Source organism: Acanthochromis polyacanthus, chromosome 6, assembly GCF_021347895.1.
Source record: "Acanthochromis polyacanthus isolate Apoly-LR-REF ecotype Palm Island chromosome 6, KAUST_Apoly_ChrSc, whole genome shotgun sequence".
Lineage (NCBI taxonomy): Eukaryota > Metazoa > Chordata > Actinopteri > Pomacentridae > Acanthochromis > Acanthochromis polyacanthus.
In genome coordinates, this window is record NC_067118.1 from 29,853,036 (window position 1) to 29,876,932 (window position 23,897).

The 23,897-nt window shown below is 40.1% G+C and overlaps 2 protein-coding genes across 3 annotated transcripts in view; one reads left to right on the top strand and one right to left on the bottom strand.

Moving 5' to 3' along the window:
• Positions 1-449: 449 nt before the first annotated feature.
• prim1 (DNA primase subunit 1) lies at positions 450-9,478 on the top strand. Of its 2 annotated transcripts, XM_022204488.2 has the most exons (13): positions 464-720; positions 1,408-1,565; positions 1,657-1,763; positions 1,858-1,931; positions 2,028-2,164; positions 3,212-3,270; positions 3,621-3,730; positions 3,871-3,962; positions 4,051-4,183; positions 5,290-5,359; positions 5,438-5,550; positions 8,987-9,085; positions 9,173-9,478. In XM_022204488.2, the coding sequence occupies exons 1-13, from the start codon at positions 612-614 to the stop codon at positions 9,190-9,192; spliced, it is 1,281 nt and encodes a 426-aa protein (XP_022060180.1). In that variant the 5' UTR covers positions 464-611; the 3' UTR covers positions 9,193-9,478. The 2 variants fall into 2 exon arrangements, with proteins under 2 accessions (XP_051806015.1, XP_022060180.1); XM_051950055.1 differs by lacking the exons at positions 8,987-9,085; positions 9,173-9,478 and adding an exon at positions 7,527-8,980 and having other exon boundaries at positions 450-720.
• Positions 9,479-14,678: 5,200 nt separating this feature from the next.
• LOC110972849 (cytosolic sulfotransferase 3-like) overlaps positions 14,679-23,897 on the bottom strand; it is a 72,521-nt gene continuing 63,302 nt past the window's right edge. Inside the window, exon 4 of the transcript XR_007942593.1 lies at positions 14,679-14,707. The gene's annotated coding sequence lies outside the window, so the exon portion shown is untranslated. The remainder of the gene's footprint in view (positions 14,708-23,897) is intronic.

The following is a 23,897-nucleotide window of genomic DNA, read 5'->3' on the forward strand; positions in this document are numbered from 1 at the left end:
GAAGATTTACATTTTCACTATTTTTTTTAAAGGTGATTGCAACGAGGGAACCTTTACACATTATAAATAAACTTCTCCAGAAGTAGCGGTATGGAATTTTTTTTAACCAAATTACTAAATTTTTACATATACTGTGTAATTTTATCGACTTTTGTCTTAGTGACCTCTTAAGACTGTTTGTAATTATTCTTAACAAAAAACTACAAGTCCCGCGAGCCTCCCGTTGTTGGCGTCACTTCCTCTTTTAAAATCGCCGTTGGACAAATATTACAAGGTTGAGTTCATCTTCGAGGAAGACAGATGTGTAATACGAACAAACTGAGCGTAGTAATCACTCAAATTCACCTCATCCGTTATAATTTAGTGTTGTATTTCCTTTCTGTCGACCTAATAGATAAACTAAAGTCGGAAAAATCAGATTTCCTACTAACAGACTTCCTGGTTCTGGCTACGTCATTGTCCTTACTTTGTCTCATTGGTCGTGTCTGTTCCTTAAGACTTTTCCCGCGCTGCTCTCTGTAAACCAACATACAGCTGTCAGCTTGTAGATAGCTAACGTCTCGGCGATATTTTAGCACGACGTTGCATCGGTGCCGGAGCTGTAAGTCATAATGCCGTCCTCAGACTACGACCCGGCGTCTCTACCCGACTTATTACCGCTGTATTACCGCCGGCTGTTCCCCTTCTCACAGTATTACCGCTGGCTCAACTATGGAGGAGGTGAGTCTCCTCAGTTCACTGCAGAATTAATGTTAGCAAGCTACAAGACAGTTGCTGTTAGCCAGCTAGCTGCGAATGTTTACAAAACTGTGTCCTGAACTATTGTTGGGAGGTGTATTTTACTTGAGTATTTGTTCTACATTACATACTTGCTCCACTATGTTTCACAGAGAAATATTGTACATTTTACTGCACTGAGTTTGTTAGCTGTTACTGTTCACATTGAGATTTCAGATGAATGTGATTATCTTAAAACCAGCTACAGCAATGAAATGCTAGTTGTGCATAGGCACTTCTGAGTGGTGTTGATGGTCATCCAGTTCTATTGCCCCGACTGTTTTATGTACAATCACGGATTGTTTATTAGGTTTTTGTCTTAGAAAACAATCAGATTTCCTCATTGTTCACTACAGAAATTCAAAAGTAGAGTAAAAAGTGTTTTTTTGTTAAAATATTGTCCTCTGACACACAAATATAGATTGATGGCATTATATAAATTGTATAAATCAAAATAAGGTAATATTTGTCATCAACACGAAAAAGGGAAGCAGAAGAAATACACAAATGTTAAAATCAACAACAAAATCTAACCAGAACTAAAAAGAAAAGTTGATAAATCTGTCTTATACCTTTCCAAACAGCTCAGGAAGGCACTGATGTATTATTTTTTTCCTTCTGCAACCTCAGTGCAGAAGAACTACTTTCAGAATCGAGAGTTTTCCTTCACGCTCAAAGACGACATCTACGTCCGCTACCAGTCGTTCACCACCCAGAATGAGCTGGAGAAGGAAATGCAGAAAATGAACCCTTACAAGATTGACATTGGAGCGATATACAGTCACAGGGTGAGACTTTGTTCTCCCGCCACACGCCTTAGAGAATCTGTGCATCACTGCAGACACATGGAGGAACTTTTTCCCTGTTTGTTGCTTACAGCCGAATCAACACAACACTGTGAAGTCAGGGACCTTCCAGGCTCTGGAGAAGGAGCTGGTGTTTGATATTGATATGACAGATTATGATGATGTCCGAAGCTGCTGCAGGTAAGTGAATTACATTGCTGATTACTGTGATTACTGGTGTAGTTATTCAGAATATCCTGACAGTCACATCACTGAGATAAAACTTTAATTTCAGCGCTGCAGACATTTGCTGCAAGTGCTGGACTTTGATGACCATCGCTATTCGGATCCTGGATCGAGCTCTTCGAGGTTTGATTGTCACAGATTTAGTTTCAGGTTTCTGCCTGTATTGATTGTTGGTAATCAGCATCCAACACTTTGGTGTGTGTTTTATGTCATTTCCAGAGGACTTTGGTTTCCAGCACCTACTGTGGGTTTATTCTGGCAGAAGAGGAGTGCATTGTTGGGTTTGTGATGAAGCAGCCAGGAAGCTCTCTGTAGCAGCTCGCTCTGCTGTGGCAGAATATCTCAGCCTGGTCAAGGTAACAATATTTTAGCTTTTAATAGATATTTGTAGCCGAAAACCTCTATTAAAAAGTGCAGCCAAGCACACTAAACAGGAGCACAGGGAGTTTTCAGAGAACTTCCTTCTACTTTCTTTACAGCTTCGTACTTCTAGACCTTATCTTTTTTTTATATTTAATAGGTGATATTGGGTATAACCACAGTGTTTTTGCGTGTATTAATGCGGCGATTCATTCATTAAGATAATTTTTCTTTATCTCCAGCTAGAAATGTCTGAAGAAATCAGTGTCACTGCAGTTAACAGCCCGACATAACAAAACTTTGAAATTTATCTGAGACTCATGAGTTTGTTTGTTTTTTTAATCGGTGTGTTGTTTACAGCAAAGTGGTCACAAGTGAGAGTTGGTGGAATGGTAAATGCTTAAACATAAATAGTCATCAAGTCAGTAAATCGGCTTGTAAAACGATAGCTCGCGCCAAAAACACCGTGTTTTGGCCCGAGCTATCGCGCGATTTCGGAACGAGATATGCTTTCTAGGGTCCCGAAACTTGGATACAGACCACAACAAATAGCGATCTCCAAGTAATGTGGAGGTTTTCGTTCACTTCTCATCTCTAGTATGTTGTGGGACACTCGTTGAGACTATCCGAACTGGTCAGTGTGGGAAAAAAAGCACGTTAGGGCAGACTTTGACGCGGGGGGGGGGGGCAAGTTGCCCCATACCTTTCGCTGGCTAAGCTGCTAAGCTGCCTGCCTGGCGAAATACTGGAGCTATGTCGAAAATTCATTTCTCCATCACTCACATGTATGAAATGACATATGAAAACAGACCCCAGGTTGAAAAAAAACGAAGTTCCCCTTTAATAAAGCAAAAAAAAAGCCAAACAGAAAAGCATACAATAATCAGTAAATAATGTTGGCACAGATAAACTTAAAAGAAACTAGCATTAATTAAATCTGGGAAGGCTAACTGATATAAAAGTAAGTATTGATCTTCTATGTAAAAACATCACTGTCTTTGCTTGCCTTGTGTCAAATGTGATGTCCTTATTCTGTTTTCTAGGGTGGTGAAGAGACGGTGAAGAAAGTAGTGCTGACGGATCCAATTCACCCTTTCATCAGGTATCTGTGTACTCAATGCTATTTTCACATCTGTCTCTAATTACAACAGCTGTTATTCTCTATTCTATCAGGTAAGATCAGTAGAGAACAATTTCTCATTTACAGTGACCTGGTAAGAGGCCCCAGCAGGAAGAAAGATAACAAATAAACAATACATATACTCAAAAGAACACACAAGTGTTTAAACGGAGATTAAAAACACCCTAAATCAGTGCTAGCAATTCAGTGAAAACAGCATGTGCAGTGGTCAGCTAGGATCTGCTGCAGCTTCTGCTTAAAGATGTAAAAATGTTCTTGTTGACTGCCTGTGGTTTCTGCTGTTTAATAGTTTGTACTTGTCATCTTCACAGAGAGTCTTTAGCAGTGGTGGAGCGCTACTTTCCAAAATATGCACTACAGGAGCAGGACATACTCAGCCACAGGGAGTCTGTAGACAAAGTTCTGTCGCTCGTCCCTGAAGATATCCTTTTCACAGTGTGCTGCATAATAATCTGATGAATACATGCAGTAGGGCTGATAGTTGCTGGCAAAAACTCTCTGATGTGATTAAATATGAGTTAAAAAATGGACAGAAATACTTGTCCTTAACTCATCCATTACATGTAAGAAAAGAGCTACAGCAGGATTTCCAAAATGAGAAGAAGCCAGAGACTCGTTGGAAGCTGCTCAGGGACCAAGCCACTAAGAAGCAGGTGGGGAATCTGTTCATATCGCATCAACAGTATTTTACACATTACAACATTACAAAGGCTTATGGCTACAGTCTTTTATTTCCTCCAGGCTACTGCCAAAAAGGGCCAGTACTTCGAAAAAGAAGTCATGCTGCAGTATTGTTACCCGCGGCTCGACGTGAACGTCAGTAAAGGCGTGAACCATCTGCTGAAGAGTCCTTTCAGCGTCCATCCCAAAACAGGTGACTATGTGGTTCAAATCTATCCAAAGTAGTTTAAATCAATCCACTGGACTTTAAGAAAGTTCCTTGAAGACGTTTCACCTCTCATCCAAGAGTCTTCTTCAGTTCTGGTGGTTGGTGTTGCCTCAGCTTTTAAACCTCTGTGAGGTGTGTACAGAGCTGTTATTCCAACGACCGATACCAAAAGTCATCTGTTGGTCGTTGGAATAATAGCCCTGGACACACCTCACAGAGGTTTAAAAGCTGAGGCAACACCAACCACCACCAGAACTGAAGAAGCCTCTTGGATGAGAGCTGAAACGTCTTCAAGGAACTTTCTTAGAGTCCAGTGGATTGATTTAAACTACTTTGGATAACCATGACCTGGATGAATGAGAACCTACACAGAAATATGTGGTTCAAAGATGGAAAAATCTGGAGTGCGTTCATTTTTAGTGAAACTATGGCCCCTTTCAGACATACACTCTTTTGTTAGTCATTCTAAATGTTATTCATTATATCTGCACACTTATTTGCACATCAAAGCACGCTCTCATTTGTACATTTCTGGATCATTCTTGTAAATTTTGTTAATTTTTTTTCTTTCTATAGTATACCTTCACTTTGTACCTTCCTGAAATATTCTGTATTATCTTATTGTTTACCCCCTTGGTGAATATCCAGCTGCTGTAACAACAGAATTTTCCTCTGGGGATTATTAAAGTCTCTCTAAGTCTAATCTGACAATATCTGAATGTGTCGGCTTCATGCCTGAATGAGCACGCCGGTCACTTTTCTGTCAAAAGTAATCTTAGGTTGAACCTAGTAACATTTCAATATTATTATCAACTCTGTACAAATCTGTACCACATGACTCGATGAGTTGTGTGAAGTTGAGGAAAGGATTTTCCACATTGCAGCAACAATACATTTCCAAAAACCGCAGAATAAAGCAAAGAAAGACAGTTTGGATTTTTTTAAAAAGCCACAATGTATCAGTGTTAGCCATGTAAACTTCTCATGTAAAAGACTTGAGGTGGGCTGGATTTCTTTCCCTTCTTGGTTTTCAGGTGATCATCAGGTAAACAGTAAATACACCACTGACAGTCTCACTGTGTCTTTTCCAGGACGCATCTCTGTTCCCATTAACCTCAAAGAATTGGATGTGTTTGATCCTTTTGCTGTACCCACAATCAGGTAAGTGATCATTTAATGATTTTTTGCACTATTGTGTGATCCTCATGACAGCTGTAAACTTTTTTTTGTCTTTTTTAGCCTGATTTGTGAGGAGCTGGATCGGCCACGGGCGGGCGAAGATGAAGAGAAATCAGAAGAATCTAAGGACAAGGAAAACGAGAAGGATGCAGCAGAGAGGCGGAAGATTCGAGGTACTGAAGGCTAGGTTTTTCCTGTCTCTAAATGAGATGAATGTGGCACTGTAGCAGTAACCACTAAAGTAGTTACGTTTGCACCAAGTCTGTTTTCCGCAGTTCGTCTGAGGAAATCATTAATTTGAACAAAACCTCAAGGAGACTGATTAAATTGAAGTTTATCAGTCTGATGTCTGAAAGTCTAGAATTCTGATTAAACTGACCTCAGTTCCACACATAGAAATGCATGAGACTGTGACTTGGTCTTAATGAAAAACATTTATTAACTATTCTACTCAGACAGGTGAGCTATATACAGTGGAAGATATAGAGTGTGTGTGTGTGTGTGTGTGTGTGTGTGGTGAATGAGTAGAATCAGCTTAAAGGAAGGAGGATTATGGTGAGATGAGGGTAGATAGCGAACGATATATCACAATGAATCTGTAATGTAGGTTACGATCGATACGCTTAGGAGTGAATAAATTTAAATATCGTCAAGTTATTAATAACATCGACCCAAAGCAGGAACAGATAGAGGGTAGCGTTTCCTACTTCGCTCAGCGCTGATTAGAGTTGGAGAATCCGTGTATCATTCGTTCATTCGTTTTTCAAAATAAAACCAAAACCAAAAAAACGAAATAACGACTCGTTTTTTTCAATATTTGTTTCCAGACCCAAAACGAAAAAGCGGATAACGAATCTTTTTTCCGATTTTGTGCACAATTGGAAAATGGACAAAATGGATAACAGGGTTCGAATAATAACTCTAATTTAGCTATTATTGGTACCCATTTCCCAATGTGCTTTGCTCACGCAACAGAGTGAACGCTGCTCGGGGTGCTGCGCAGCGAGAAATACGGCCGCCCTCTTGGTCCGGTCACCCACTCCACTCAGCGCTGTTTGACAGCGCATTTAATCCATCTTAACTCTGAATATTAAACTGATTTTCACGCGTTTTTATTTTTGTCTGTCTGGCTTGGCGCGTCGTGTGGTCGCTAGGCAACGATATCTGCTGTCGGAGCTCTCAGCGCAGTGTCAGAGGTCTGCCAGCCGACGTCTGAGGTGTAGGCACACAGGTGATGAGCGTCTGGTCAAAGAAGGAAAAAATGATTTCTATTATTTCTTATTGAAAAGCAGATTAAAACATATAAGCTCAGGCTTGTGATGAAGTTGAGCAGCGTCTAAATCTGTCGCAAAAATAAAAAGGTGACAAAATGAGTCAAATAAAAGAATGCTGAGACAAAATAAAATTTCAGAGGCTGGAAAAGTTAAAGAAACGACACATGTCTAGACGAGGGCAAACTGAGATGAGACGTCGAAGCGGCGTTCTGGACAAGAAGGAGAAGCTAAGAGTGAACAAAGGCATTGTCCGACCTTTTGTCCTCTGAGTGGTCTTCTGAGGGAGGAGGGAAAGTTTCCCGTGACTTTTAGTAATCTGATTACTCTTTCTTTGTTGTCCAGACAGAGGACAATCTGCATTTGGTAAATCGGATCAAAACATATGATATTATACGCACAAACACAATCTGTCCGTCTGTCACCATGATCCATCAATAGAACATAAGCACAAATCAAGATTATACATTTTAACAACTAATTGAGTTACCTTATTCATACAAACTATATATCAGATGTGCTTTAGATATTAAAATATATGGTATTGTGAGGATATGTGCTACATTTCATGTGTACAGTTATGAATGATACCAACTTCACATTTTACTCTCTTCATTAATGATGATACAATGGTTATTATAGATTTTGTCCCGACATCATTGAAGGTTCAGATGTCACCAGGTGGCGCTGTGGGTCCATGCAAGAAATGTGTTTATTTCATTAAAATCTTGTCTTTGTACCCATATCACCAAACTTTGGGATGCATGAAAACATAAAACAGATATCAGAAAACCGTTGAGTCCATGTATGTCTCAGTGTAAAATCAAACCAGGCTCTTCTCAGGTATGTGGCAGAAGTTTTATGACTTTTCTTATCAGATGTCCTCCCTGCAGAGGAGATGGGGGTGCTTGCATTCCTAAGAAGAGGTGGGTTGAACTTGAATAAAGTATTGATTAGGAACATTCACTGCTGCATGAGAGTCACTGTGTCTTTTAAGTTGTGTTCCTAAAACTGTTAATGTCCTGGGTGAAGCTTCATCCCGCCGTAAGAGGTCTGAGATTCACACTTATGCATCAAAAGAAACAAATGTGGCAGGATTTGCTCCAGAGGACTGTAGATGGTGGGGGGAATCACAGCGGTCTTGCCTCTTGACACTAATTTAAGAGTTTCTTCCTGAGAACAAGAAGGTTGTTCGTCCTGTGTATCATCCAAAGTGACAGTTTGATGTGGGCTCTCGGTCCACAACCTAAACAAAAAGATTATAATCTGGTTTGGCCTCTCCCTTGGCATTCCAAAGAGCCAAGCCGTGTCTACTACAGCACATTCACTATGACACGCTGGAAATCAAGCGATTCTTCTTAAATTGATATCATCTTTAACACGCTGCATGTCCCGACCAGAAGCAGGATTCCTCTTTTCCCTAAAACACCTGTAATATGATAAGATAGTAATTGCTAAATCAACTGAACCAGTGCAGTTTATTTTTCATCTAAACAAACTTTGCCCATTTTGCACTTGGGAGTGAAAAATCTTTGCAGTTTTGTGATTCAGACATTTCTCCCTAATGCAGTGTAGTTCAAGATGGACATGTTTCGAAGCAGTTCTAAAGTGAACACAACAATTAATTACCTGTGTGCTCTGGGATGCAATACCCAATCTGATAAAAGGATTTTCCCCAAACTTTGCTTCCATATAGTTTAATTTCTCTGAAACTTTCACTATGTGGAACCTTTCATATCTCCAGTAGACATTTACATGTGACACTAACAATAACCTGTTGTGTTTAGAATCTATAAATATCAATAAAATGATGTGAAATTAGGAAAAAGGGAGAATAATACTGAGAATAGTGGAAGATCACTCGCTCATAAAGGGAAAAGGGTGAAAACGTCTTGTAGTTTGAACAATTTAATCCCACACTGACTAGTGTAGACAATTAAGATGCAACAAAATCATTACTATAAGACACTGAGGGGAACAATTGATGTAACATCATATCAAATTTGCAGCAGCTGCATATAGTAATCTAGAACTACTCCATTCTGAATTATTCAGTCACACTGAACATGTATGAGTAGGTATGTGCTGCCCCTTTAAAGTCGTCTTCTAAGATGAAAACACAAGATTAGAGTATAATAGAGTATTTTTAAGTCAAAGCAGATTTCATATTTAAGGTAATATTAGCTCAATCTTTCCTATTTCATTTTACCAGTAGGGTTAAAAGTGATGTTTTATCTTTCTTTAGACTTCCAACTTTCCTTCCAGCTATTTGAACAAAGATGTAAATTCTTAAATATGTCTCTGAATGTCTCAGCTATTGGATTCTTTTTCTTCACAGATTACAAGCGGACTAGCTTGGCGAAGTATGTGAAGTACTTCGATCAGTTTCTCGATGCGATGGCTCGTTCGTGGAAAGGAGAACTTCTCAGAAAGAGTGGTAAGTTTCAGTTGTTTTAGTCTCAATGAAGACAGAGCAACTTTTGAGTGTTTATAATTTAACCAGTTTGCTTTCTGTCCCCTTCAGATCTTCAGAAAGAATTCTGAACTGGACCAACAATCAGAAAATGGTGCCTAAAGGGAGACTGCTTACAGCTCTTTGTTACTTATTGGGCTGATGATGCAAACTTGGGCTTCATTTTATGGTGTAATTGTGATATTTTTCTCATTTATAATAATTTCATCCAAGTCTGTTTATTATCGTGCTCCCATTTAACTCAGTAATTTCATACTAAAATGACAGTTTTATATTGTTTTTCTACCCGTTGCCTTCTATCTGCTGTTGTACAGGCATTTGTGAAAATAAATTTGGTGTCTTGTAAAAACTTGTAAATGCTTTATTTTTTTCTTAGTACAGATTTTATGGATTTTGTTTTTCCACTTAAATGAGGTTATTATTTCATCAAAGTCTGATTTCACCCAAATCTTCAATAAGGAAATATTTTTATTAAAGATAAAAATGTAGAGTATGGATTCTCTTCATGGTACCTGCTCTGCTACATGTGGCACTTCATAATGTATATACACTAAAGGTTTTAGAGCATCCCACTTTTTCCATTTTTTATTGAAATTCAAGTCGCTCAAGTCCAATGAATAGCTTGAGTAGTTTGTGGAGTTCTTTTGCTCCTTTGTAACTTCCACAAAATACTCAGTTTAGTGGGGGAAAATATGACACATTCACAGCTATATACTATTAATAAATATTCAGAGATTAATTGCATAAAGTGGGATGTGAGTTTATTATCTCCTACCTGCAGTCACTTCACTTGAGCCTGATGACCTGTAGCCCTGGTTGGTCCTTTTCTTCTACTGTTTTCTGTTGATCCCACTGATCTCTGCTTGGAATAGCTGATGAGTTTTAAATAAATCAGATATTACAAATAACTTACTCAGGTCATTTTCTCAATTATTGTAATTCATTTTCACAACTTATTTTTCCACATATTTAACCTTTGCACACAAAAATGATTAAATCAGAAAAGTTATGTGTGAATTTCAGGGCTGACTCGACATTGAACCACGCAACCTGCTGCTCTGTTCTCTGTGAAATAAAGTCTTCAGCTGTATTGTACATCTGGAAAAACATCACTGATTGTGTTCAGAAGCATCTTCCTACAAGTGTATCACAGTTATTCAGTAATGATTCACCTTTTGGAAGTAAAAAAAAAACAGAAAAATCTAATTTTTGAATGTTTTGGAGAAGAGTTTACGTGCTGCTGATGTATAACTGCTGTTGGAACCAAAATATAATATCTTTAGTTTTGATTGCTGTGATCTGGGATCTTTCTGCATGGAGTTTGCATGTTCTCCCTGTGCATGCGTGGGTTTTCTCTGGGCACTCCGGCTTCCTCCCACAGTCCAAAAAATATGCTGAGGTTAATTGATCACTCTAAAATTGCCCGTAGGTGTTGTTTGTCTGTATATGTGGCCCTGCGACAGACTGGCGACCTGTCCAGGGTGTCCCCTGCCTTCGCCCGAGTCGGCTGAGATCGGCTCCAGCACCCCCTGCGACCCTCGTGAGGATAAAGCGGTGTATAGAGAATGGATGGATGGATGGATGGATGTTGTGAGTGGGGTGTGACTGTGTGTAGGTGTGGCTGTAGGGGCTGGCTCACCTATTACCTGCTAATGAGTAAATGAAGGCAGGTGTGCAGTTTGGGTAATAAGCCAAATAGTTTTCAACCGTGCGTAAATGCTGTGTCAGGCAGGTTCGTGTTCTCAGTTTGTATTTTTGGTTCATTAGAAACTTAATGTGTGAAGTGAATGATAACTTACCTGCAACTACCCTAAATAAGAGAGCAGACACGCTGTTTTAATTTGAAGAGGCAGGCCTCAGATTAAGCAGACCTAACTGGGCCTCGCAGTGACTCCGGATAAAGTCACTATATGAAGTGGAAAACTGGCTATTGTTGAGAACATGAACTATGAAGCTGAAAGCCAGGAAGAGGATCATTGTTGAACAACTGCTGGTCGCTGAGGACAACGTTGGAGTCAATTGGAGCTTGAATGTATTGCAGTTTGTGAGGACTACGCTGTTTGGTTATGCCGTTTACTTCATTTACCCCCATGCATAGTCAACCGCGATAGGTGCTGTTTTGGACATGGACAGTCAGCACATGTGGACAAGAGGTATGTTGCACGCTACCAACACAATACATGACCGTAATAGACTATAAATAAGCATGTGCATGTAAAGGATTAAAAATGTTTATTTCAGAGATGAATAGAAATACAGTTAAAAGGTTAAATGTCATATGAGAAGGTTAAAAAGTCACTGAGACTGGTACAGCTAATTGCTGAAAATAAGTTATGTTAAAAATGTGTTTAAAAACAGATACCCCATATATAATTTAAAAAAAAAATATTTCATTGTGTTTACGTACCTGTAGCATCAACCTATGTTAAAAGACTGAATTTCATGGTGTATTACTGGTTTCTGTGTCAAAGCGATTTTCAAACAGGTCACTAGATGGCGCATAGTGCCAGAGAGGAGCATAACACCACATTGAGACACTTGCTGCAGGGTAAATCCTGCAGCAGAGCTGGATAACAGTTAAAACGTGGTGTCTCTTTGTTTATGCATTCAGGTGGGTTTATATTCCTCAAAACCACATGCATCTACCCAAGAATAAGGGCATATTGTGCTGTGACTTCGTGGATATAAGGTGCAATGTTTAGAGTTTTATTGAAGTTATTTCTTGAGATGCAGCTGTTTTGCCGCGTGCGACCATGCTAGGCTAGCGGACCTGTTGCTAGTAAGTTGCTAACACAGAACTAGTTAAGTTTGACACTGTTAGTTCATAGGCGTCAGTTTAGGGGGGGACGGTGGGGACGTGTGTGTGTCCCCCCCCCACACACACACACACACACTTTTTGTCAGGGGTCATTTTGTCTCCAACACATTCAAATTCTTCACATGTAAGCCGTTGTAAACCCAGTTATTTTCAGTAGTATAGAAAATTCCGATGCTCCTGAACGCACCATCCGCACTCGGCCAAGAGTTGCTCAGACACGCAGCACACCTTCGTGAGGTTAAAAAAAACAAAACGCGCAGATGCTAAATTTGCGCCTGTGCCAAGTGGAAGCTCCGACCAGAGGTGTGCAGGGGCAAAATTTCGGCCCGAGAGAATTACTACTATAGTGGCCCACAGACCCCTCTACCTGCATGTACCAATAGCTTAATAGCTTGAGTCTCCGCCTTTAGTGCGGTGGTTGTGAGTTCAATCCCGGCATTTTGCCGCCGTTCTTCGACATTTACTCAAAGTGCTGTGGTCTCCATCCCCCCCACTTTTAAAAACAAACTGACGCCCTTGTGTTAGTTTATATATGGTTTCATGTGTAATTTGGTGACAGAGATAAGTTTGCATGGAGAGATTTGGTACATTTGTTTTGTTAAGCCCACAGTTGTCTATGATGTGAAATTAGAGGTACTGTCTATACAGTTGGTGTACTTTGCACAATTAATAGAACATTTTGTCATTATTTGCTTGTTAAAGAAAGCAGAATAAATCCTGCACCCGAGCTGGACAACAGCTAAAACGTGGTGTTTCTTTGTTTATGCATTCAGATACAGGATTTATAAACACACCCACCTGACACCTGCTGGGCCAGAGGGTTACATGCACACACAGGAAATTTAAAGGAAAGGGAGAAATCCAGTGCATTGGTGACCAACTGAACTCGCAAAATAATTGTGATGTTCTATCTGTGAACTGAAGTGTGTTATATTTGTGAAGGTATTTTTGGTTCAAACTTGAAAACAAAAGTCTGGTGTAACTGATCCAATGAAAAGTGCTGTTTTTTACTCCACCAAGGAAATGGCAGAGACTACAGTTCCAGTAAACGGTTTCAGAAATGGCTTCCACAAGTCATCTGTATTGAGGGAGACAGGATGAGTTGATTTACAAATCTGTTCTGATCAGCTCCCAAGTGATATTTTAGACACTTGTCTTCGTAAGCTTGTACAAGTTAAAGTAAATGTCACCCATAAATTTACTTTGCAAATGATTAAAGAGAAGTTTTGAAAAGCAAACAATTTACTGCCAGTAGAGAACTGATGAAAAATTTGTCATTGTTGTGTTTATTGTATTTCTGACAAACAAGACAATATATCAAAAGACCAGCAGTAAAAACAAGCATTAAAGTATAAATAAAACGAGGAAACTTCCACTTCCAATAACTTCCAGGTTTAAGATGAGCAAAGTTCAGTCGTTAATCAGGAAGTATGCAAATGTAGACTAGCAGAAAATTGTCTGTGATTGACCTTACTTTGATTTTTTTTTTTTTTTTTTTTTTTTAACTGCAATTTGTTGTAGTGCAGCACATTTTGGTGCGTTTCCTTCAGTACATACCTATTGTCAGAGACATAAAACACACCATGTTGAATCTGTACTTTTTTTACTCACTACTGACTTGTCAGGAACGTGCAGATTTAAGAAACGGTTTGTTGTCAAACTCACTGTCAGGCTGCACAATTTCCTGCAAAGAGTGAGTCCATGCAAACTGTGTTCAAGTCAGACAAATCTGGTAAAATCAGGTCATCCAACATCAGCATAGATGTGACAGTTTCACAAAATGGGCTTGATAGAATACAACCAAATAAGAATGTGAAATAATGAAAACTCTGAATACATCTTACATTTAAACGATTAAAACAGATTGTATGGTGCTTAAATATTGGAGAGACAAAGCTTCACTGGAAGTTCAGTCGTTCACAAAAGAGACATCGGTATCATCTGTTGATCTTCAGTTTATTCACAATAAGCTCCAGCAGTTCTACTGTGTGATGCACATTCTAGTACACAGCTTTAATTCATGTCTGATTAGTTATAAGTAGCACCCGTACGACTCTCCAGAAATGCCACATTTAGTCAGTAATGAACCTTCTATTTACACACAATGTATCTGGCTGTTTAGATTGTAGTCCGGAACTGAAGTGTGGGATCCTTCATCTTTTGCTTGTAGTCTTCATCAAACGCTTCACTCTGGGCCACAGTGAAGTAGTTCTTCCAGTCACCAACCTTCCCTGCAGGACCACAGAGAATTAGTCAGGTTTTTAAATGGAGCTCTGATTTTGTCACATATATTGTGTATCATTACTCACTTCACCTTTTCTGACAAAGGAAGACTTGTTGAAATTGAGCCCTTTGAAAGTTGTGTAGTTGACCATGGTGTTGTCTTTCATGGCACTGAACTGCACTTTGCTTCTGATACTTTTCTTCTCTTCAGTTGATAGAGACAAACCCAGAAAGCTGCAGAGTTTGTCTATTTCTCGTTCTGTATCCTGAAAATGTGGTCACAAATAATCACACTGTTGCCTCTTTGGTAAAGTAACTTTAACGCCCCTCTCCAGTGTCTGATCCAACCCAAAAAAGAATTTTATCAAAGTTGCATATTTAAGAGAGATTAATAGATGCCTTCATAACAACACAATGCCTCACTTATAGCCACTAAAAGTAAATTACCTCAATCAGATCTTCATAGAACATGTAATGAAGGTTTGAATAAGTGTGCATCTTCTTCCACCAGCCATTCACGTGGTCGTACCAGGATCCAAACACCACTGAGGTGACAGAATCATACAGAAATTAAAGCTCTTCAGTAATGCATGAAAACCCTGCATACAGTTCTATTGTGGGATTTAATACATACCCTTTCCCTCCATGAATCTGTGGAGGAAGGTGTTCCAGTCTCCAGGCTCTGGGTGAATTCTTATTATCATGCGATTCAGGTGAAAATATGACACCACAGTGTCTTTGGCATTGCGGCCAACATAAATGATCTACAGAAGAAGAAAACACCAGCATGTCACAACAGGTTATGTGATTTGAAGTGAGTTAAATGCAAAGGCTACATTACTCTGCTGTTTTGCTCCCAGAAGGACTTTGGCACAAACTGGACTGGAAGATGGGTTTTAATGATTCGAGGAGACGTGAGCAATTTGTCTGCCAATTCAGTTCCTTTTATCAGCGCTTGAGTAGAGCCTTAAGAAGCAGAAATTCATGGACATGGTTTATGGAAGTATAAACATTAAAAAGTGCTTTTCCATTTGTGACATATGCAATACTTTAAGTATGGTACTGTTGATTCAACCTGGCTGCTTCACAGGGAGAGTAACCTCCAGAATAGGCACTCTTGAATAAATAGGGATGGTTTCCTGATGCTCTTGACATTTCTGGCCAAAATGCAGCAATTCAAGGATGTAGGAGGTCCATGTATTCCCTAAGAAACAGAGGGAGGAAGAGGAAAACAATATTCCAGATGCTCCAGTCCTTCATCAACCTGCATTAATTCAGAACAAAACATGTCCTGCTCATGCTTATGGACTGACCTGCTCTGGGGTATGTTGCAATAAGTATATCATTTGGTCTGGACTGAAAGTTCTGAACTCCATCCCAGTTGTCGGTGTAGTAGTGAACCATTGGGACTCCGAGGAAATTGAAAAGTTCTGGTCTCGACAATGAATCCATCTAGAAAAGAAAACAAAAAGTGAATATCCTAGAGATAGATTTTTAATGTCAAGCATAAGTCATCTTTGCTGAGGTAGACAAGATGGGTTGATTTCCAAATCTGTTCTGATCAGCTCCATATTTCTTCTTGAAACAAGTATTAGACCTCACTTGAAAGAAAAGCCTAACATTTCAGTATGTGGAGGTCTACCTGGTGAAAATCAGTGATCCTTCAGTCTGTGTTGTGACTCTGTGTTAGGCCTGCTGAAGCAGGCTCTAGATGGGGCCCCTCCTTCCCTGTGTTTTTTTTTTTTTTTTTTTTTCTTTCAGGTGCACTGGGTGCTGTGGTGCCAGGTGAGGCCAATCACTGATTGCAATCAACTGAAGCAGGTGCACCAGTGCCACTCTACTCATCTTGCCTCACAATATAACCAGGCTTCAGTCACCTCTTGGATGCTGGATTGTAAACATCCATTGTCAGTTCTCTGCACATGGTTTGTTCGGCTTTTCTCTATGGAACCTCAGTAACTGTTTTTGTTTTTTCCTGTCACCCTTCCTCCTGATCTGACTCACCTTCGTCTGGTTATCTGGTTTTGTCTACGGCCCAAACCCATTCCTCCCTCTGGACACGTTGCGTGATTCATCTCCGTCATCTTCACAGCTTCCAACCCCATCAGCCTTCCCCTGCTGTTGCAGCCCCCTCCACAGCTCCTTGGGCCCCAAGCCCCCCTCCAGCTTCCCAGTTTCCCTAATCTCTGGTCACAGTAAGTCATGCCTCAGTCAGGGCGTTTAATTGTTTATAGAAGCCCAGTTTACGAGAAGTTGTAGAATTAACCCTTGCCACCCGAAAAACGCTCTGGAGCGTTTTCTTGTTGCGCCGCTGTAATCAAAACAAAGCAGGAAAATGAAGCGTCGGCGAGTCTCCCTTTAAACGTGTGCTGAAAGTGCAGATTTTGGACTTTCTACCAGTTTTTGAATCATTTTGATCTGCCAAGTAAAACCAGAGATATGATCAATAATTAACGCCACATTTTTTAGCGAACTTCACCAGAGCTATTGCCAGCATCTTTTATGCATGGCCAAACTTTGAACTTTGGACTCAGTGGAGAGTCCTCTCTGCTGAAAGCATCTGGCGAGAAACACAGACCTTTGGAGTTATGCTTGGTGTAGGAAGGAAAATGTGGACCAGATTTTCACAAACCTGGCGTTCTCTGGAGTAAAAACGCAAACTGGATTTCCCCAAAGGTGACTGAGAAACTTGGAGCTGAGTGACAGAGACGCTCTGAGGGGGAGCGGCCGCACAGACACGCCCCCAATCTCTGTTCATAGTAAGAGAGTGGAATATTCTAGAAATACACAGAGGAGAGATGGCCAAAGTGTGGATTTGGAACTTTCTATCAATTTTTTTTTTTTTTTTTTTTTTTTTTTTAGTTAGGTGATAGTTATAACTCTTTGGGAGAGCAGCACGTCCTTCACTGGCTTTGGCCACAGATCACTCTCTCTGCTCGACACCAAAGATGCACAGAAAATGAAGATTTTGTTTCAGATGTAGTATATTACTACTACTACTAACAATAATTATAATAAAAATCTAATAATAAAACAACAACAATAATAACATTCATAATAAACATATTCTAGCAATGGAGAACACCAGAACTCTGGATTCTCCCTGTGGTCCTAAAGCCTGTTTCCATTGTTTTTGTCATTGTATAGATTGTGGCGGACAGAAAAAGCTTTTTGGAATGGTACAAATTCATTTATGTAAAATTTTTATTTTGACTCCTCATGATTTTGTAAATAGTTGTGCAAAAACGCCTAAAAAAATTCCTGCATTTTAGTGCAAATAGTGGTATATAACTGTGTTAACTGCTAAATTTGTACATTATTTTATGACAAACAATTTATATTTACATTATAAGTTCTGAAAAAGATTCATTACACGTTTATGGTGTCCACAGCAAAAAAAATCAAACTTTTTTTCTACTCGGACTTTGTATTTTTTCTGCTATTTTAGGTCAAGTGTGTCCATACATTATATCAAAATGTCTAAATAATTACAGAATCGCACAGGTGAGGTTGTGCTGAAAAAAGATACCAAGCAAAGCAAGATCAACAGCTTTTAAGGTGAAATGTAAAGGTAAAATCAGAATGTCAAAAAAACGGACCTAAACCCACCCAGTTTTATAGAATTTTGAGATTTATCCTACAGTTATCGTCGCCCTGGCACTTCCTTAGTTTAGCCCTGTACAATCTTGTGCTGTTTTTGCCTTGTTTTTTGAGACCCTCCTATTATAGCGTCCTTGAGTATTTTCCTCCCTTTGAGCAGTAGTTCTTTTGAACTGCTCTCTGACCTTAGTTATAGTATCAGCACAGTTATAGTTCCTTGTATAATTCGAGTAATCGCAATTAGCTCAACCTTAGTTTTAGTATTATTTTGTGCTAAGCATTCCTTTCCAGGTTTTACCTGCTGAATGTTTTGTTTAGGGTTTTTTTTGTTTGTTTGTTTTTTTTTGCCCAACCCCTAGGCACACCATAGTTTCCTAAAGCCCATTGAGTTCTGTGCCTGGGATTTTCCTATTACTAGGAATTGTAGTTCTGTATCCTAGCCTTTTGAGAATAAATCATTGTTAATACATCACCTTTCTCTTCCGCTCTCTTCTCCTGCATGTGAGCTCACTCTACAAAAACCTAACACTTGGTCCGCCTGCTAAGGGTCAGTGATGGTCAGGCAGCTTCTGGATCACAACTTGGAGTCTTCAAAAAGTTTTCAAGAAAGAATCTTCAGAGTCTGATGCAAATAATGTTTTTTCAATACAGAGGCTGTAAGAACAAACGAGCAAAATCTGGAGATTTTAAGTGACTACACAAAGTGTTGCATTGTCTTATATCCTTTATAACCTTTCTCCTAAACACTCCTTTTCTGTTGTGGAAGCCACAACCCATCGTCTCAAGACCCAATCAGGATGCGTATGAAGTAATGGTATCAAAAGTTAGATCACCTCCTCTTTTTTCATTTCTGCTAGGTTGGCATTACTTCAGCTTAGATCAGCGTGATTTACATTTCAGCTGTCTAGTGCAGATGGAGAGGGCGTGAACTCCCTGTCTTATATCTTATATGGGCCCCATAGGCTTCCGTTGGATTGCCGCTTTCCACAGGATTATTTGGTGTACTTATAACTTCAGTTGACGTGTTTGGTCTCCAAATCTTATCATTGTTGGCTCTTAAATTTGATTCACACGTCGTATTTGTCTAATTTTATCATTTGTTCATTCTTGAAATTCCACAACATGTGCTCTCATCATTATTTCTCCTTTGTTTGTTGCTCACTATTTTTTACCAGCTCTTTTAAACCTCTGGATTCGATGGACTCCCCAGAGATGGACAGATGACCACATTCATGTGTACATTCCACTGTCACAGAAGCTAGTCAAAAAGCCATCACAGGCAGACTGAGGAGCAAACACTGTCTCCAGGTGGACATTGAGGAGAGACTTATAAAAATGTGGTTTGTTTTACTGATAAGAAGTTGAAGCTGCTCAAAAACTGCCAGGTTAGACTACCTGATATCAGGCGAGTCATGAGGTGAACAGGAATGGAAAACGTTCGTGACAAAGTTTTCAACTGTCATATCACTTGTCCAGGGGTGGACCAGGCATTTCCATACCTAAGAAATGTACATCTTTTATGCTTCAGCCTCAATTGTGCTTATGCAAGTTCACCTACAGTGGAAACACCTATTGATGTTTTCAAAACAGTGGTAATTGTATAGAGCACATTATATAAGTAAAAATGTTTGTCCAACATAAAATGTTTATTTTTCCTGTGTATGGAAACTTCTGACCCACCCTGTATAAATGTGGATTTCAGAATCTAATATTCAGACAACCCTGTACCTTTGTGTGAGGTTTGTCTCCTTGTTGTAAGAATTAAAGAAACTGTGCTTTGACTTCAGTCAAAATCTATCTCCAGTGACTGTGAATCTTCCAGAAAATTCTCCTGACATCGTGGTCCTTTGAACCAGATCGCATCAGCCTTTCCCCCATCCAGGATCGGAGCTGAAAAAGTACACAGCTGAATTGCTGTTAGGCAGAGGCCAGACGGCTCTGGAGGGGGAGGGGGGAGGTAATGGGAATATAGGAAACCGAAGCACAGATTCTCTGAAATTGAGGTAAGGGAATTCAATGCAAAATTCAAAGAGAAATGTTATGTAAGAGCTGTGAGATACCAGTGAACATAAAAGGGTAGTCTTTAACAAGATCCTGGTTAATAGTTTTATGGAAGACCTGTTGAAACCAGTGTGTAGCATTTAGGACAATGTTTGATCCAAACGAAGTTTCTCAAGCAGTATTGGCTAATGATCACATCTTGTCTTGAGTGCATAGAGAGAACCTATCTGAGCTAGGGATGGGAATTTCGACTAATTTCCGAACCGACTAGTCGCTAATTTTATTGGCGACTAGTCGGTTCGGAAAACTTGCAATTTAACCCTTTAAGCGCCAAAGTCGCAATATTGCGACAAGCAACATTGCTGAACATAACAAGCCATAGTTTCAAATATACTGCCTCGTGTGCCTCATGTACTGTACACCAGGAGATGGCGGACATCTGGAGCTTCAATCTGAGCATCAGTTGCGAGCGTGTTTTCATTCAAAGTTTTGGAGTTTAGAGTTTGAAAACCGAGGAGATGAGACTCGCCGTCGGAGCACATCAGAGCGCAAGACGGCACATTTTAGAGTGAGAAAACTCACCATACCGAGAGGTCTGGTCAACGCTGACAAAGTACTTTGTCAAGTAATGGCTTACTCATATTCTGAAGTGGAATATTCACCCTCTGATGAAGATGTTCAGTTGTCCACTGAGACAGAAAGTGCCGCTGCGTCTGTGGATAACGGCAGCGGGTCGGTGCGCTATGACAGTCCATGATCAGCACATACTGGAGCCGATGCTTTGCTTCGGGGTGGCAGGAGGGGGCGTGGTGGGTGTAGCTGGAGTGGTCAAAAAACCGCTAATGATGAGGGGGATAGCGGGGGTTGAAAAAGAGACAAGCATGTGTTACTGGCAGGATCAACCAGGTAGCCCAGACGGGACGAGCGTGCGGCGCACGCCCGAGCATAGAGCTGCATGGCGGCGCCCTGTCAGGACCGGGGGCCGCGAAGCGTGGCTGTGCCGGGGGCGGGGGGCACACTAGCGTTTAACCGACTAGTAAAATACTAAACGTTTAATAAATGAGTAGGCGGTTAAATGATTAAACGACTAGTCCGCACATCCCTAATCTGAGCAGACTGTGTTGTCTAAAGTACAGTATGTCCATGTAAGCTTTTAGGGGAAGACATGATGCAAAGTTTAAACATTGCAACAGTTCCAACTGAGAGAGGCATGAAAGCTCACAGGATGATACAGTGTCTGGTAGTAGAAGGTGAGAATAAACTCTACTATTGGTACAGCTTAGATCCAACAGCAACAGGGCCTAGCTCAGTTACAACTGCTCTAACACAGACAGTGAAAAAGAGATTTCCCTCTGGCACTGACACAGTGAAGGCTGAGGATTTGCACTGCACAATGTATTAACAATACATGTCAGGGCAAGATGAGGAGCACTGAGGGAAAGTTTTTCAAACACAAACTGCACCTCCAGACTTGTACTGGGATGAGAAAGTAAATTGTGTTGCTAGCTGTACTCTCAAACCAGACATGAGGAACGTGGATAAAAATTCGGCCATGGCAACGTTATATGTTTTGCTCTTACAGAGCTACGACATAAAATGGAGAGATCTGTGGAAATTTGTGAAACGAGAGAAAGGAGCCCTAGATTGGAAGAAAATTAATGATGGCTGTTTTTACAGCCCCTGCTTGAAAGTACATTTTTGCTGACTAAACTGGACAACACATGCAAAAAGCGGTGTACACCTGAGAGAAGGACCAAGGTCAAGATACTGATAAATACTTGCATGAGCAGACAAATAAGAAAATGCCTTCGCAAAGGTCCCACAGCAGCTTTGGCCAAAAAAGAAATCAGATGTAGAAGTAATGAAAAGAATGGGACCAATCCACATAACTTCTAAATCATCATTTAGACCTCATCAAAGACATAAACCACAAAGATCTTATTCTGTTAGTATTAGGTGTTGTATATTTACATATGTGTAAATGTACAGCGCACACAGGTAAAAATGACCCTGTCTCACGTGGTAATGCTAAAGCAGACACAGCAGCTAAACAAGCAGCCTTTAAAGAAGTGCTAAAGTTGAGACATCCCTAAATTTGTAGATCAGGAAGTGCTAAAAGATATGCAGAAAGTGTCTCCCACCTGAGAAAAACAAAAATGGATAAACAAAGGAGGAAAACAAGAAGATGGCATATACAAATGACCAGAAAGAAAACTCATCCTATGAAACAACCTTTCTAGATTTGTTGCACTATTGAGCCATGGACTAAGACATGTCTGAAATGGAGGCAAGGCAAGTTTATTTGAATAGCACCCTTCATGTCCAAGACATTTCAAAGTGCTTTACATGAAACGGTAAGAGCATTAGTGTTGGAATTCAGCCTATTCTACAATTAACCAAGCCAACAGAATATGTGTAAGGCTATTTCCACCCAGTTCTTTTGATGGAGTAGTCAGGAGACTTTTTCTTAAAATCGAAAGTATTTATTACAGCAAAATTGAATGTGCGATACAGAGCTCTGGGCCTGAATCCTCTGTCCCTAACCAACAAGTGCTCGGTCAGTTCGGATGGAATCGGACCGCTAACTGTACCTGGCCAGTCTTCTTATACTCTAACAGCGTATGTAGCTATCTAGGTCAAGTTGCTGGCCGCCCCCTCCAGTACTGCTTTGGTCCATTCTCCTCTTTCACAGCAGATGTTTTGTCATTATCGCTCACGTAGGAATGACTTCACCCCTACAAAGCAATATTAGAAACTGCATACACAACAAGCTTATGTTCTTTACTGATTACGGCTGATGTCAAAAACTGTCTGTATTTTTATTATCAAAAACTGTCTGTACTTTCATTATCAATCACCTTATGTCTTGATCATTCTTGCATTCAAACACATGAGTAATAAGTAAAATAAAGCTGGACTTTTCTTCTTTGTTTCATTACAGTCACACCGTGGTAATGATGCTCTTGACCTTCCTATTCCTCAGAACCAATACAACTCTTTAATATGCACTCTTAGCAAATTATAAAACACACCATTTCCCACAACAGTGATGTGCAGATAGTTAAACAATATTGTGCAGATTTCACGGACAGGCGCATGAGAAAAGAAATGTTTTTAACCTGAATTTAACAGTGTCTACATTTGGTGAAAGTTTAATGTCCACTGGCAGTTTGTTCCACTTTTTTGCAACATAACCGCTAAAATCTGCTTCTCCACATTGATTCCGGACTCTACCTGAAAGCATCTACAGTGATAATGGAAGGAATTTTGTCAATAATGCAATATAATTGATGGCTCAGAATGTTAAAATAGAGCTGACCAATCACTGTGTTTATTACCCACAGTGTGCACGGTTAGTGGAGAGACACAATGACATCCTGAAAAACAAATGAAGGAAAACCATGGAAGAGACAGGAAAGAACTGGGTATATTGCCTGCCCTTAGTGGTCATCAACATGCAAATAATACCATCCACAAACAGACTAACACCTTTTGAACTGATGTATAGCAGACGTTATATCCATCCATCCATTCTCTATACACCGCTTTATCCTCACTAGGGTCGCGGAGGGTGTTGGAGCTTATCTCAGCTGACTCGGGCGAAGGCAGGGGACACCCTGGACAGGTCGCCAGTCTGTCGCAGGGCTACATACACAGACAAACAATCACACTCTCATTCACACCTACGAACAATTTAGAGTAACCAATTAACCTCAGCATATTTTTGGACTGTGGGAGGAAGCCGGAGTGCCCGGAGAAAACCCACGCATGCACAGGGAGAACATGCAAACTCCATGCAGAAAGATCTCTGGTCTCTGTGGACTCAGAGGTACTGAAATGTATTGCAGTTAAAAAAGAGAGCTAGTCCACTTTACATTTGCGTACTTCCTGATTAATGACTGCTTTAGGATAAGTAACTATAAGAATATGATGTGGTCTTGATTTGAAGTCCCGTACATTGTCCCAGTATTTGTTCAGTTATTTTACTCAGTGACTTTTTAACCTGGTGGTATCTTTTTAGACCAACCTCTTAGAACCCAGGCCCACACACAAAGAGCAGACTGAGACTGACGGAGTATTCAAAAAGATTTACCAGAAACAAACTCAAACCAATTCAGGTTGGGACAACTAAGT

Coding starts and splice junctions, on each gene's coding strand:
- prim1 (XM_051950055.1), top strand. CDS start 612: ATGCCGTCCTCAGACTACGACCCGGCGTCTCTACCCGACTTATTACCG. Junction 1,566..1,656: donor GAGCGATATACAGTCACAGG/GTGAGACTTTGT, acceptor TGTTGCTTACAG/CCGAATCAACACAACACTGT. Junction 1,764..1,857: donor GATGTCCGAAGCTGCTGCAG/GTAAGTGAATTA, acceptor CTTTAATTTCAG/CGCTGCAGACATTTGCTGCA.